General features: G+C 44.6%; 1 protein-coding gene across 4 annotated transcripts in view; it reads left to right on the forward strand.

The window, feature by feature from the left end:
* TPPP3 (tubulin polymerization promoting protein family member 3) overlaps positions 1-16,660 on the forward strand; it is a 175,980-nt gene that overhangs the window by 108,071 nt on the left and 51,249 nt on the right. For all 4 annotated transcript variants that reach the window (XM_069217666.1, XM_069217667.1, XM_069217665.1 and 1 more), the window contains exon 3: positions 7,567-7,720. In XM_069217666.1, the coding sequence (XP_069073767.1) occupies positions 7,567-7,720 (154 nt within the window). The remainder of the gene's footprint in view (positions 1-7,566; positions 7,721-16,660) is intronic.

Consider the following 16,660-nt stretch of genomic DNA (forward strand, 5'->3'; position numbering starts at 1 on the left):
AAACTAAAATGCCAATCGAGGTCCCAAAGGAACAGGAACATAAGCATCCCCAGACCTGCTTCTCATTTTGCCCCTCACCATGGAATGCAGCTTAGATATGTGAGCAGGGGACCCAAATCTAGGGATATCTGTTGCGCATAGGGCTTCAGATCAAAATATTAAAAAGTGATGGGTGTAATATTTGCAAGCCATTCAAATCCATTTCCTTATTGAGACTCCACCACTTCAGATAGGGAGCAAAATAGTCTTGGTCTTCTTCCATTAGGAACAGTCCACCCTGAAAGGGCAGGTCACATTTCCTTGGAATGGAAACACAAGTAACCACAGACATATTTCTGCCTTAGTGGGCTTCACCAGTGAGGTGTGGCTTGTATTGTAAACCTCTACGACCATGGGGCCCAAATCTATGCCTACTCATCGTTCTTAGGGCATCACATCAAAACAACAAAATGTGATAGGTAGAATGCTTGCAAATGAAATTGCCTGGCAAACCATTGGCAATTTTATTTGAATACATTACAGCCATTTTTTTTTTACCCTTGCTGAAGTGGCACACTGGGTTACTGGTTAAGATTATCTAAAGCATTTAACTCTTCACTTTTTGTCCTATTTTGTTTTTTACTATTGTTACTACGTTTGCGCAGAAGTTCAATTATGCTGGAGTAGTCTGAGTAATTTTGATAACTCTGCAGTACTCTTTGAAGCAGAATTACCAATCATAATGCAATTAGTGCTCCTTGCGTAATTAAGAGTAATATGGGGGGGAAGCCCTATGGCAAGAGCACATTTAGGGAGTGGCTGCTCACGCTCGCAATTCATGTTCTGCTGCATTTAGCGCTGTTCTTAGCACACAGGTGCATTTTGCACTGAGAATAGGCAGGAGTAAGTTAGGGAAAGATCCTGCCCTGAGAGCAGATTTCGTGAGCACAAGCTGCTACTCGCTATTCGTGTTCTGTTGAATTTAGTGCGATTTCTTAGTGCAAAATGCAGTCTTGCATCTATTTTGGACTCAAGGGGGTATTTTTGCACTATTGAATGAAGCTAAACGCAGAATTACTTCTTCTCACGTAATTCAAGCACAATCTCATGGAATTCTTAGGGTGTGCCATGTGATTCCGCTACACGGAATTACGAGGGTTATGCCCACCGCTATTTTTTACGCTTGGCATTTTAATCGAGCAAAACTAGTAGTCAGACATGTGGAGAGGGGCACGCAGAAGCGAGTTGTTTAGAATCAGAGAGAAGCCAAACACAAAAGAGTGTTCAGGCACACAGAAGTGTAAACCAGTGACAGATACAAAAAGGACCTACACAGTGGAGCAGCTATACTCAGGAGAGGGGTCAGTACTTACAGGAGGCATGCAAAATGCTTAGCCTAGAAGTTAGTGTCATCTACCAAACAATGGCTGTCTCTTTGTCTTGTGATAGTTACATAAGTACACTGTTTGTTGCATTATTTGAAAGTGTACTAAGTGTCTACCTTGTCATGTCACTTACAAGTCTGTGTTCCCATATATGATACTTTTAATTTTGTCCCCACACACCATGGCTACCAGTATATTGTCTGTCTATGGTGTATTAATATTGTTTCTCCTTCATCTGTCCAATACTGAACAATGTCCCAGAAATTCCATTGTGTTTAGACGTTCGTGGAATTATTGAAAAACATAACTACTGCTTTAAAAACATTGGAAGGTGAAACAATGGCTAGATGCAACAAATCTGCTTACCAGCAAACCCTGTATTTTTGAGAGTGCAAAATCAATTGGGTTCATCCTTAGCAAAAAACTGAATATGTATTCACATATCAGTGCCCTAGAAGAGTGTTTTGCAAACAGTGGGTCGCGACCCACTGGTGGTTCCTGAGTGATTTTTGATAGATCTAGGAAGTTCAAGCAATAAATAAAGATGCCTTTAAATTCTGTATCTTGTCACACTGGCCACGTTTTAAAGACATGGGTCAATTGCCAGGCTACGTCTTCGGACAGATTGTAGCTTTTTTAGGTCCAAGCCTACCTGATAGAGCAGTTTGCTAATGACATTTTGGGGACATTCAGAAAGCTCCCTTCGGAATGCATTCTGTCAATTCCTTACCACTGGCTTTGTGGTTTGCAACTCACATTCGTTTGCTTTTTATTTGCTGTCTCTATTTGTTTCAAGCTGTCCAGCTTTAGTTTGTTCCTTCCCTTGCCCAACCCCTATTTACAGTATTCTTTCACAAGTACTGGATTTCTGTAAACAGGCCTTTAATTCTTGTTCTTATCTTGTCCATGTGATGTGCATTCAAAGGCAGAAGTCAAATGGAAGTCTCTGTCTTCCACAGAGTTTTGTGTTTACTTTTTTCTCTGACTTTTTTGAGTTGTGTAAAGTGAAGTGACAAAGAGTGCAGTGGTGCATAGTAGAGTATTGTTGGGTAGAGTGCAGTGGCATAGAGTGATGAAGAGTAGATAGGCATAGAGTGAATTGGCAAAGAGTGGAGTGGTGTAGAGTAACGTGCAGTGACACAGTGTGGAGTGGCATAGTATGGAGTGGTCCAGAGTAGACTGTACTCTATGACACTGCTTTCTGCACAACTCTACTCTGCTCTTTACACCATTCTACTCTGCGCCACTGCACTCTACAGCACTCAACTCTGCAAGGTTCTACTGCTCACTACACCATTGCACGCTACTCTGCACCACTCAACTCTAAGCCACTTTACTGCACTCTATGTCAGTGCATTTATCGCCACTTCAGTCTGCATTTCTCCATGCCACTCTAATCTGTTCTGCACCACTGCACTCCAGACCACTGCACTGTACACCATTCTACTCTGCCCTGCAGTGTTCCAATTTACCCTGCACTACTCCACTCTATGCCACTTCACTCTACTCTGAAACAATCTATTCTACACCACTGCACTCTTTGCCACTGCTATCTACTCTGATCCACTCTACCCCACTCTACGTCACTGCACTCTACTCCACTGCACTCTACACCATTTTACTCAAAGCCAAAGCACTTTATGCCACTGCACTCTCCACCAATGTACTCTGCACCACCGTACTTTACACCACTGCACTCTGTTACTCTACTCCACTCTGACACGCCACTCTACAATACTCCACTCTATGATGCTCTGCTCCTTTAAATTCTACTCCACTATATGACACTCTTCTTCCCTCTACTCCACTCTACAACATTCTGTTAACTCCCTCTATGCCACACCATGCCACTTTACTACACTCTATTCTACAACACACTACTCCATTCTACTCGACTCCATGCCACTACGCTCCACTCAATCATACTCTGTGCCACTCCACTCTAGACCACTCGATTCCACAACACTCTACTCTATGCCATTCCATTCCCTTAAACTACTCCATGCTGTGCCACTCCACTCTACGACAGTCTTCTCCACTCCAGACCACTCTACAACACTCTACTCCATTCTATGCAACACACTTTACACCACTCCACAACACTTTGTCACTGAACTCTATGACACTGTACTCCACTAAACTCTACTCCACTCTACACCCTTCTACTTTAAAGCTCTCTGTTCTTTCCATGAGACTCCACAGCACTCTACACCACTCCACGCCACGCCACTTCACTCAGCTCTACTCAGCTCCCGTCTATGACACTCCATACCACTCCACTCTATTACATTTTATGACACTCCACTCCATGACACTCTGCTTTACACCACTAGCTTTTAGAGGTTCTGAACAGCAGCCACTCTGGTGTACAACACGGCTAAAACATATTGATAAAGCCAATATAGCTCTTGCATAGGCGTGACATATTGGATTTGCCAATGCTTGTTTAACATGGGGCTTGGTTTTTACAAACTCCTCCCACTTTCCAGTCAGATAAAGAAAAGTAACGTTAATTATGTGACAATCTTGCTGGGTTACAGGTATTCGAAAGAAGGGCTGCAAAATGTTATTTTTTGTAACACAACAAAATGTAAATACCTGCATTTGAACTGTACACATTCATCAATTAGGACAGCAATAACGAAGCCCATTTTTTGCAATTCTGAAGTGTAATGGAAATAAAGATTTTAATAGGACCAAAGCAAATCAAGACACTTTACTTGATGATGCACAAATGATAAATATTCAATAAAACCCGATTCCCGATTTCCACACATCATTATTTGTGTGCAATACAGTTTGATCAGTAAAACTATATATCTGTGCAAATTTAGTGCCTCATTTACAAGCCCCGTGGCACTGGACAGTGCAGCAAGTGTCTTGCTGCCCTGCACCACCGGGTGAGGGCAGAAATGCCCCATATCAACAAGATACTGCGCATTTCTGTCCTCTCCCCCTGTGCTGGCACACACATTGCTGCAACGCTCCAATTTAGGCACTTTTGCACCATGGTACAAGGATGCCTGCGCTGTGGGGAAGATTGTTCTTGTGCAGGAAGGGACACCTTCCTGCACACAAACAATCAAGAGAGATGTTTTCCTCTTTCTATGCGTACTGCAGAATGCAGCACACATAGAAAGAGGGAAAAACAGGGAGAAATAAAGACATTTCTCCCCATGCGTCACTTCTAAACCACGCCTGAGGTGGCATAGGAATCTGAAGCATTTCCAGACTTGTAAATCTGGGAATGTGTCAGATTCCTTAGTGTTCCATGGGTGTTGGGTCCACCAGAGTGTCAAAAAAATTATGCTCTGATGGCACAGTATGCCACTAGGGTCCCATAAATGAGGTCCTTAGTTTCCATTTCAAAGGAAAAATTGCTGTTTGTAAATGACAGTGCGTTACCACATGGCGACTTAGTAACATAAACAAAATTGCTACTTGAGTCCCTCTCAGAATCTCCGTAGGCTCTATACCCTCCTCTCTGATAGTGCCCAGCCTCCGCACCAAGGGGAAATTATACTACTGGTGGCTTTGAGACCGTATGCTGGGACTTTCTGGAAAAGGTCATGTTGCAGACGGGGCAGGGGAAGACTTGGGTCGACTGGATTAAGCTGCTGCACACAAGTCCTACGGCAAGGGTTAGGATGGGCTGAATGATGTCAGATAGCTATGACATTCAAAGAGGGACCCGACATGGATGTCAGCTATCACTGCTGCTATTTACAATAGCCATCAAACCCCTAGAAGAACGGTTTAGAAGGGAAGGTAGGGTCTGGGAAGTATATCCAGGGGGAAGCCCAGATAGTTTCGCTATTCACAAACAATCTCCTTATATACCTTAGTGACGGGGCGACGATTTTACCATGGGTGCTTGACATACTGGATGATTTAATTTACCATGAGCTAACTGGCCTGAGCGAGCGCAACCTGGGGCAAGCACTCCAGGTGTTACATACATCTGTGGCCTTCTGGTGAACTCTCTGCCTGCCTAATATGGCATGTATTTCTCTCGCTAAGATGGTGATGCTTCCCAGACTCCTTTATTTCTTTGTTAACTTACCCAATTCTCTTTCAGCATCTTGGTTCCGGGTTTTGAATGTTCTCCTAAAAGAGCTGCTATGAGATGGTGGGCACCACCGTGTGGATCTGTCCACTCTCCACCTTCCTCCAGAGGTGGGAGGACACGGGGTACCTGACTATGAGCTTTACTTTCTTGCTGCTCAGCTCCAATGGCCTACACGGTGAATCAGTGGGTTAGACCTTGTGGAGGTAACCTCCGAAGACAGCGATCTGAGCAGGAGTGGACTCTTAGCCAAGATTTCGAAGCCCTCCCTCCGGGGCCCCAGACCGGGCATTTTACTAGCAGCAGCCCTTACCAATTGGCACAGGACACTCAAAAAAACAAAAACCAAGGTGCCTTATGCACCAGCGAACCCCTGGTCAGCCTACCTCCTGGGTGACACATGCTCCTGTTTTACGGCAGGCCACCTTACACACTGGACAAAAGCAGGCATACAAACACTACGTGACTGTTCTTGCCAAGGGTTCCTGATCCCATTTGGCGATTTGGTAGACCAGACCGGCTTGCCCCATGGACAGTTTCTAACATATGAAGCAGTGGTGAGAGCCATGAGGGATCTATGGGGCGACATGGATGGAGAACCTGTGACACACACAGCCTATCAGACCATGTTAACCATTAGCGGCGGCTCTCACCTCATCTCTTGGCTCTACAGATTGCTGAATGGGATTATGGATAGACCGCTGAGTGCTCTGTGTGCCAGGTGGGAGACAGACCTGAATAAAACCCTTGCAGACACTGAATGGACCAGGATCCTAGGGTATGCCTATGAGCTATCCTGGAATACACGACTCAAGTATATACAATATAACTGCACTCACAGGACATACCTCACACCATGCAGAATTAGACTTATACACGGGCAGGACCGTTGGGTTGCCCCCGCTGCCTCCTACCTGATGCAGAGGTATGAGCCATTTATTGTAAAAATTACCCATAAACCAGTGGCGGCCGCCGCAAATCTCAAGGGGGAGAGACAACTGAGAAATAATGAAACAATGAATAAATAAAAAAAAAAGGACCTGTCCTGCCGCTGTCGACAGCTGCCACCCTCCTCTCTTCTGATGGTGTTCCAGCAGTCCCTGGGACACCAGCACAGGCTCCCCATGCAATCCTGGTGCTGCTCTCATGCTATACCTAACATCTCAATTGCTTGCTTCTTATTCAGTGGCTTTCCTTCCTCTTCTTATGTTTGCAGCTTTTTTACAATGGTTTTCATTGGACTTCTATCCTTTCACTAAAAGAAATACTTTTTTATTTTTCAATCCACACTCCATTATGGTAATGCATGTTTTCTTCCTCTCTCCTCCATGTGCTGCTCACCGCTTCTTTCCCCAGCTCTTCTGTTGCTACACTGCCCCCATTCGTGTTAGTTTTTTTCAATGTATTTTTTGTTCCGTTTTTCAACTCTTTCCTCCCGCAAATCTTTCATTGTTTCCCCACCCCTTCCAGATGGGAGCTGTTGCGCATCGTTCACTTTGTGTACCTAGCTGCCCCTTGCTCCATTGCCTACTACTGCTGGTCTGCTTTTACATTTTAAAAATGTTTATGTAGAGCCGAAAATCTGAATCTGCAGTTGGGCCGCTACTTTCGTTGGAAAGCCTGTTTTTGAGTTGTACAATTTACCACAAAAATACTGCCCGCAATCTTGATCACATGTATTGTGAAAAGCAAAAATTGCTGCCACTGCGTCATAATGCACGTACGTGCATATTTTAGGACGTAACTGCGACCGTTTACCTGCTCTTTTGCCAATACTGTTCAGCACCGACAACAAGCACTAGAAATTGCTAAAATACTATTACTGTCTTTTAAAAGTAACACCTATTGCCCTTGCCAATACTTGTTCATGGTTATACTGTAGGTGTGCTGCAGCTAGAATATTACACACTGGGAACAACAAACAATTTAAATAAGGTGGTGATCATTTTCTCTTTAGTGACTTGCTTAATATTAGTCTTATCCTCAAAATATGGGTTTTATAAGGTACCAGGTGGTGTCAATATGGAATGGCCAATAAAAACGCATCTCATACGCTTTTGGGTTCATTTGGGGTTTAGGGTAGTTCTTGCAACTTGGCAACATGTTCAGCTAATTACATTTTATATTCTTTTCCAGAGCAAAAACAGCTCGAGTCATCAACTATGAAGAATTTAAAACGGCTTTAGAAGAACTGGCATCAAAGAGGTACAAAGGCAAAAGCAAAGAGGAAGCTTTTGAGGCCATATGCCAGCTCATCGCTGGAAAGGAACCAACGAATGTTGGCGTTACTGTAAGTAATTACAGGAAAGTCATCCCTTGGCTCATACTTGCAAGACATGCACTAACTGTGCTGTCGTCGGCCTGCAATGTGCCCCAAACAAGAGAGATACGTATTACTTTGGAAGTATTTGAAGAGGGTGTACTTTGCAGTGTTTAATGCGCATTTCAAAGCACGTGAGCTAAAATGGGAAAAGGAGAAGTATAGCACATCTTCTCTTAACCTGATCAGGATACTCCCAGGTGGTGGATCATGTTGGAAAAAATATTTATCTTACCAGTAATCTCCATTGCTCCGATGGATCCTTTCTTGCACCCAATGCTTACTGCATGCATTGTGACCTCTTCCTACTCCTCTAGGCTCCCTACCTATGCTTCTCTCATGTTGACGTTTTACTATCTGACAAGACCACCTATTCCCTTCTCCAGAAAAGGCCTTCCCACCTTCCACAGCTGTAGTGTCTATAAATGCCTTCCTCCACATCGAGGGTGAAGGACTAGAGCAGTTCAGTAGAGGTGTCATAAGCACTGGGATGAAGAACAGAGAATCAGATTAATATGTTTACTGATAAATAATCGCTGCCTTATCTCCTCATCCCCTTCCCCATCGCATTCCTTACTGCATGAGGATAGATCCACATGGCCTGTCTCATCTCAAAGACAGGTCATACCATAAAGCACAAAACTGCTAATAAAAATATTTTCTTATAGACATTTCATGTTAGAAAAAAAAAAAAAAATCTTTCAAAGGATCAGCATTTCCTGCAAACACAGTTGACAATAGTAAATCATTACTTTAGCAGTATCTCGTCTATAAAAAAGATATGAAAGCAGATGAGCTAGCCCATGTCACTGCCCCGCAAATGGCCACAAAAGGCATACTAGCTCATTCTGCCCATGACACCGTCATCTTCCTAGTGGAGTGAGCCTGAGAAGAGCTTTAAAGTTTTGTACCTGTTAAATGCAGCCGCGGCACGCTTCGCTCACAAGGGGTGGGGGTGGCAAGCAGAGGTAGGGTGGGGGTGTTCAAAATGTAATGAAAAAAATAAATACTTATCTGATCTGCCGTGCCGCTTCTCTTTCTCCTGTCGCTGCAGGTAGGCACAGGCTCCCAGCCTGCCCTGCGGCCAATCCAGCCCTGCCAGGGCAGTCCCAGACAGACTGGGAGCCCGTTCATGCTCTTTGCAGCCTGGCAACTGTGTTGCTGCGCTGGAGAGAGCCTACTGCACATGTGTGTTTGGCCAGTCCGAGATGGCTGGCCAAACATACATGCACACTGAGGGGAGTACACAGTGCACTCCGCTCACTGCTCGTCACCCCTGTGGCCTCGCCCCTTTAACAAATGCAATGATAATAAACATGGGTTATCATTGTTTCGTTTGTTAAAGTTTTTGCAGCTTCTGCTGCTGGCGAGGGGGCGACTCTTCTCTGCCCTGATGGAGGAGTTGCCACTGGCTAGATATGAGTCTTAAATAACTTCACAGTGAAATTGAAGGTTTGCGATATCTGTATTTACGAAACCAAAATGAACAAAAAAACGGTCAAAGTTTTAGTATTCCAGAAGCACGTGTAAACTGATCGTCATGACTCGCACTATATCTATAGAATGTAACCTAGATTCTTCATCTGAATAATGATTAGGAAATACGACCGTAAAATCACCTCTTGTTCACTGTGGAATGCTGAATTGACTTAGGGAATACATCCATTACAAAATCTCAAAACAATCCTGTCATCAAACATTCTCAAGTTTGGATGGTGGTAGAGCTAAATACCCATTCTCCAATTCACTTTGCAGTAGTAATTGCATCTGAAAAAATGATTACTTAGAAAGTTAGAAATGTGTCTGCCACTTCATTTATTGTTGGGTATAGAATAGGAAGGGTTTCCCTATAAGGATAAACCTTGCTTGCCTTTTTGTGTAGAAGAGCTATAACAGTTGAATGCTGAATTTGAAATCTGCCTTCTTTGTCACATTGGGAGGCCAAATATTCTGCAGAAAATGTGTGCCCAGGGGAAGTGTAAAGATGTTTCTCATGGAGCTCTTTCAAACTGTTTCCAACACTCACTGTACCAGAGATCTTGAAATATGGTGAGATGACACCTAACTGGGTTCTTGACATACTCACTAATGCTGGTGTGCATTTGTTTTGGAATCAGAAGAAGGAGAAGAATCTCCTTGACCATTTTTAGGTTGGAAAAGAGAGATATTGACTGAGAAACTGTGTCTCCTTCTACAATTCTATTCAAATGGCTTTCTGGATCTTTTCAAAACTTTGCGTTCATGACAAAAAGGCTGTACATAATTAGGATTTTAAAATAATTTATGTAGAGCTGCCTCAATTTCTTTTCCAAAAGCTATTACCTGAGAAGGTGCTCACAGCAACCAGGATGTTAAGGAGTATACAGCCTAAATCTGCACTCCCTAGGGAAGGCTGAAACCTGCATAGGGTCTTTTTAAAGTGCCCTGCGCCTTCTTGTCAACCCGATCTAGTATGACCTTATCCTCTTTCAGGATTGCTGTTTGGCCTATAGGGTTTGGCAACAAGGACAATATAATTAAAGATTGGCGACACTCTAAATCCCCTTTTGCCAAGGTGTGGGAAGATGACCCTTTATGTGGTATGTGAATACCATGTAAAGGGGCCCAGAAGTTTCCCAGTAAGTGGATGGGGCTTGCTTTGCAATCCCAAAGTACTCTATTTAGGGGTAGTGTGGTCGAGCCGCCTTAGGCTTAACACAGAGGAATGCAAGACATCTACAAATATACACTAAATAGTCAATAAACGAGACACACAACTAATGAAGGAGATCCACATCAGTTTATAAAAATAGCAAGTACCCTTATATGTGTGGAGGCACCAGAGAAAATTGCTCAGGTAAGTACATTTTTAAGTAGGAATTATTTCCGCTTTTAAAATTGGACACAGTGGCAGTTCTGCAATGTTATCGAATGTGAGGAAAAACAAGTTCTTTAAACAGGTAGGGTATAGCAACTTACAGGACCAATATCCAGGAGTTAAGGTGAGTAGTGGACAAGGTCCAAGGCAGCACCCACACTACACCCTCAGCAGCACAGGGGTGCCCGGATGCAGAGTGCAAAACAGCGTAGGGTGCTCAATGCATTCCTATGGGGAGTGATCACTGTGAAAAAAGGCTGCATGCTCTGGCTGGGGGTGGTGGACAGTCGGGCTGAGCCAACAGCGGGGCTCAGGTGCAGAGGTGTCCTTAGGTGTTGTGTTTTTCTAACTGGAGTGGTCGCGGTAGATGGGGGCTGCATGCTGTGGCTGCAGGCATCGTTGGGGAGTCCAGGAGGGGGGAAACCATGATGGACTCGGACTCTGGAGGGCTCAAGAACATTGTTGGCACTGGTGGGCACCTTCAACTCAGGTCGGAGACAGTGGGTGCAGTGGTGACTTCAGGTGTCGGGTTTTGGCGGTACGAAGGGCTTCAGAGTCCCTTCTTTTTGGAGTTTGCTGGAGAACTGGTCCACGGTTCATAAAGGGTCTTGAGTCTTTATTGAAGGCAGGCAATCCTCTGGGGTTACTAGAGGCACAGCTGAAGGGCGAGTCGACTTGGTGCAGATTTCGTTGCGGGATGCAGACAGACTGGTGGGTTGGTACCAGGTCAGCTGCTTTTTTTCTCCTCTTCTGCTTTCGCTGCTCTTCTGTGTCCTTGGTCTTCTTAGGTTGTTAGGATCTTCTTTCCTGGTGCCAGGGGCTCCCCTAAGATACTGACTTTCTTATTGTGCATGCAGTGTTAGGGGACATGGCAAGCAGGCTGTGTGCCATGCTGTGTTTTTACTTTTGTTTTCACCAAGACATGCAGCTTGCAATGGCAGCCTGTCATGTACTTCATGAGGGTTACTTTAGTGTGGCACAATTCATGCTGCAGCCCTCAGTGACCTCCTTTAGTACCCCAGGCCCTAGGTACTGGAGGTGCCATTTACTAGGGACTTTCAGAGGGTGCTAAAGGTTTTGCCAGTTGGGGAAACAACTGTGCAGTTTTGGGAGAAAGCTTTGGCCTCATGGATCTGGTTAGCGAAACCCAGTGCACTGTCAGTCAAACTCACACCATGTACCAAGCAAATCATAAGGGGTAACTCTGCTAAAAAGAGGCACTTTCCTACATGACCTCCTCTCAAACGAAAGAGGATGAGTGAAAGAACCTGGAAAGGCCACCTGCATTGGCATGGGCAGTCCCAGGTATGTGTTCAACTGTAAAGTCAATTTCCTGTAGAGAGAGGGACTACCTTAACAGTTTGGGGTTTTCACCTTTCGTTTGCATTTGAAATCTGGGAGGCCTGAGGTCAGTTTGAACAAGGAAGTGAGAGTCAAACAGGCATGTCCTCAGCTTCTTCCGGGGCCTAAACCACAGCAAAGTTTTTCCTCTCAATGGCACTCCAGTGCTGCTCTCTGGGGAAAAATCTCCTGCGAATGAAAGCGGCAGGTTGATTGTGTGATTTGGGATAGGACCAGTTTTTAGAACAGGTGCTGAGCACATTGCTTCCTTCAGTGTGTCAGTGGCCTTTTGACAGCTCACTGTCCAGTTCACTTTCTTGGCATCTTTTTTTTAGGTCTATTCTGTGAGAGATGCCACAATGTGCCATAACCCTTCATGAACCTCCTGAAGTACCAAGTCTAGCCAAAGAAATGCCCTGATTTGGGCCTGGGTGGTTGGAGCTACCCAGCCCGGAATTGTCTGGATCTTTGGTTTTAGTGGTTGAACTTAGTTAGCCTCCACCTACAAGGTGACCTAAGTATACAACCTGACCCTCCCCTATCTGCACTTTCTTGCCTAAATAGTGGGGCCTGCACTTTTCAGACCCTCTATGACCTTGCCAAGGTGGATCAGGTGATCCTGCCAGGTTAAACTAAAGAGCTAAAAGAGCAATATAATCAAGATATGCTGCACCAAAGTCTTCTAACCCAGCCAGGACTTTATTCACCAACCTTTGGAAGGAGGCAGGGGCATTCTTTAGTCCAAAAGGCATAACCGTAAACTGTTAATGCCCATCAGGAGTGGAGAATGCTGATTACTCTTTTTCTCCAGGGTTCAGACCTATTTGCCAGTACCCTGACTTGAAATCAACAGTTCTGAGGTATTTGGTTGTCCCTAAAATGTCATTTAGTTAATCTGCCATAGCAATTGGGTGTGCATCTGTTTTGGCTACAGCACTGAGGCCCCTGTAGTCCATACAAAACCTAATTTCTTTGCGCCTAGGGGACTAAGACAACTGGGCTGGCTCAGGGGCTCTCTTAGTGTTCAATGACTCCCAATGCCAGCATGTTGATTACCTCAGCTTTAGTGCTTTCTTTGACATAATCAGACTGTCTGAAGGTTTTAAGCTATCACCAGTGTCCACACCAAGTGTACACCCGGTAGTCTGACCAGGGGTTAAAGAGAAGAGCTTGGCATACTGATGTAAGTCTTGCTTGCAGTCAGTCTGCTGTTGGTCAGTGAGAGTGTCTGAAAAGACCACTCCTTCAACTGAGTCATCTTTTGGGTTGCTGGAGAGGTTTACTCTCGGCTTTCTGTCCCTCATCAGTGACCATGAGCATGGTCATCTCAGCTCTGTCATGATAGGGTTTAAGGCAGTTGACATGGATAACCCTTTTGGGGTTCCTGCAAAAGTCAAAGCCCACCAGGTAGGCAACTTCCCGTTTTCTTCTAGGATAGGATAGGGTCCACTCCATTTTTCCTAGAAGGCCCTAGGAACCAAAGGCTCCAGAACCCGCACCTCTTGCCCTGGTTGGAACTCCACCAGTACAGCCTTTTGGTCATACTAGAGCTTCTTTAGCTCTTGGCTGTCCTCATGGTTTTTAGCTGCTTTTTCCATGTACCCAGCCATTCTAGAGTGAAGGCCAAGCGCATAGTCCACAATACCCGTACAGGATGCCCATACATAAGATCAAAGGGGGAAAAACACCTACTCCCTTCTGTGGCACTTCCCTATAAGCAAACTGCAGTCATGGAAATAAGACACCCCTTCTCCTTATGAGTTTTTCAGGGAGTCCACCAACCATACCTTTCAGTGTCTTGTTGAATCTTTCAACAAGGTAATTGGTTTGTGGGTGATATGGGGTAGTGAACTTATAGGTCACACCACATTCACATTAACATGGTTTTAGGTAGCCAGACATGAAGTTTGTACCTCTGTCTCACACCACCTCCTTTGGAAAGCCCACTCTGGTAAAGATACCAGTGAGGGCCCTAGCTACTGCAGGGGCAGTAGTAGTCCTTAGGGGAATTGCCTCAGGATACCTGGTTGCATGTTCCACTACAACCAGTATAAACTGGTTTCCTGATGCTGTTGGAGGGTCTACAGGACCAACAATGTCCATCCCTACCCTCTCAAAAGGAACTCCAACCACTGGAAGTGGAATTAAGGGGGCCTTTGGGTGGCCACCTGTCTTGCCACTGGCTTGATATGTGGCACAGGAGTTACAAAACCCCTTCCCCTACTGGGACATACCTCATCAGTAGAAGTGGTTTACTAACCTACTCCAAGTTTCAGCCTGCCCAATATACCCAGCTAGGGTGATGTCAAGGTTCAATGTGAGAAATTCTCTAAACTTCTAAGGCAACTCTCTGAGTGGCACCAGCCTTGGAGCCTCTGGCCCTCCTCCCAATAGGTCCTGTGGGAGCCACTGACATCTCCCTTCTCCTGATCAGCTGCTTGTTGGCTCAGTCTTCAACAGTGGAACAGGTTCTCTGCTCCTGGCACAGATCTTCCCTAGAGGGTCCACCTGGGCCTAAGAGCTCTGCCGCGTATGGACCAAGTTCCTGAGGCTCAGTTCCCTCTGGGGCCAACAGGTCTTCTCCCTCCTGAGGAGAGGGGACCGGATCTGTATCTGTTTAGAAGCTGGTTTCACAGTCTTCTTGTCCTTTCTCTTGGTATGTTGGACCGTTATTCCAGACTCCAACTCTAATGTTTCACCCTGGGGTTTTCACTGTTCTCTTGTTTTCGCTCACACCTATTTAGCTATACGCAGCATAACTGTATGGGTCTTTCATTTGACCTCAGTCCATGCTGAGGACTGCAGATCATTGCCTAGCAGACACTGTACAGGAATTGCAGGAGATACCGGAGATGACATCTTCTTGGCATTTAATCAGACCAGTATTGTTCAGAAAGCGTCAACTGACAATTGTTTTCCATTTAAAAACAGGATGTCCTTATACTTCGTCGCTTAGCCTCCTTGAGAATAGTCATACAGTCTGGCGGAAGATTCAGGTGGCCGCATTGGATGATTTCAAGAACCATGCTCCCAAATTCAATGACTGTGCACTGGGATAAAATACTTTCCCTTGCATCCTCAACAGACATTTGTGTTCACCTGGCAACCTCCTGTGGGGATTGATGGAGAGGTGAAGTAGCTCTGGATACTACCACTGTCTAGGCCATTCTGGCGCTACTAGGATCACTAGGACATCTGATGCTTTGAGTCTGAGAATTACTGTTGGAATTAGAGGAATAGGTGGAAAGGCATAGAGAAAACTTTTCGACCAGGTGATCAAAATGGCATTTCCCAACCAACTTGATTCCAATATTCTAGATGCGAGGTTTGGGCATTTCACGTTTTCTTTTGTGGCAAATTGATCTATGTGAGCAAACTCCAATCTTGAAAATTGTCTAGCAAAATTGTGTGGTTTAGTTCCTGTTCGTGGTTTTCCAAGAATTACCTGCTTAACTAGTTTGCCTGGCCTTTTTGAACGTCTGGTAAGTGCATTGCTTGGACCGAAAGGTTTCTCACCAGTAACCAATGCCATATTGACTGTGCTTGTTTGAACAGAATCCTTGCTGTTGCCTTGATCTTGTCCTGCTTGCTTGCCCAGATAGTGCATTGTCGTGCTGTTGTCTGTCTGATCAAAATCCTGTTGGTCAATAATGAGTGAGCTAGTTGGACCACTTTAATTTTCAGAATGTTTATGTGATGCAGTTGTTCCCTCTGGGACCATTGTCTTTGTATCATAAGATCATGCAAATGCGCTACCCACCCTGTGAGAGAAGCATCTGTGAGTATTGTTTGTTTTGGAAGATCTTGAAAGAAAGATACTCCTTTTAATAAATTGTCTGTCTTGCACCACCACATCAGAGATTGAGCTGCGTGTACTGTAATTGATAGTTTGTCTTCCCAGTTGTCCTTCCATAGAAACCATTGGCCCTCCAGGCACTACTGTTGTGGTCTCTGAGGCATGCATTCGGTACAAGGTGGATGCAAGACGCCATAGACCCTAGGAGGGACAATATCTGTTGGGCTGTTGGATGAGGTATTTGGAGTGATAGTCAACATTTCTGAAAAAATAGCAGACACTCTCTCTTCAAAAGGAAACACTCCTCCTTTTGCTGTGTCTAAGGTGGCCCCTAGCAGGGCTAAAAAAACTACTCAACCACTGGCTGTGGCAGTTTTATTTTATGAGGGAGGTAGTTTTAGATTACTTTGGACCCTTTTGGCCAGGTGTTCTGTTCAGTCAGAAACTGAATTAGCAATTAAGATGCCTTTAAATCTTATTCTTGTCACATTAGATCTGTGTTCAGAGACAGAGGTCAAAAGTCAATTTGTCTTCTTGCAATGTAAATACATTTCTTTGTGACTGCAGAGTTCCAGAATTTTGAAAGGTGAAATGTCTGACCTATGGAAAATGAAAGGCTTTGGCATCAGGCATTTCCTAACACACAACATTTATATAATTAAGTCAGCTTTCCAAACATTTCAAAATATATTTCAGTAGCAGTGATAGACCATTTTTTCTACTTCTGTGTGCTGAAAAAAATATTTTAATAGAATGAAAAAAAAAGTCATAACACTTTACTTGGTGATGTGCAAATGATACATGTTTTCTGAAACCCAATTTTCACAGATTATTGTTAATACACTATGGGGGTCATTCTGACCTCGGCGGTAAAAGGCCCTTACCGCCGGTCAGAAGTCCGCCATTCTACCGCCGC

The sequence above is a fragment of the Pleurodeles waltl genome, chromosome 12 (assembly GCF_031143425.1).
Source record: "Pleurodeles waltl isolate 20211129_DDA chromosome 12, aPleWal1.hap1.20221129, whole genome shotgun sequence".
Classification (NCBI taxonomy): Eukaryota; Metazoa; Chordata; class Amphibia; order Caudata; family Salamandridae; genus Pleurodeles; species Pleurodeles waltl.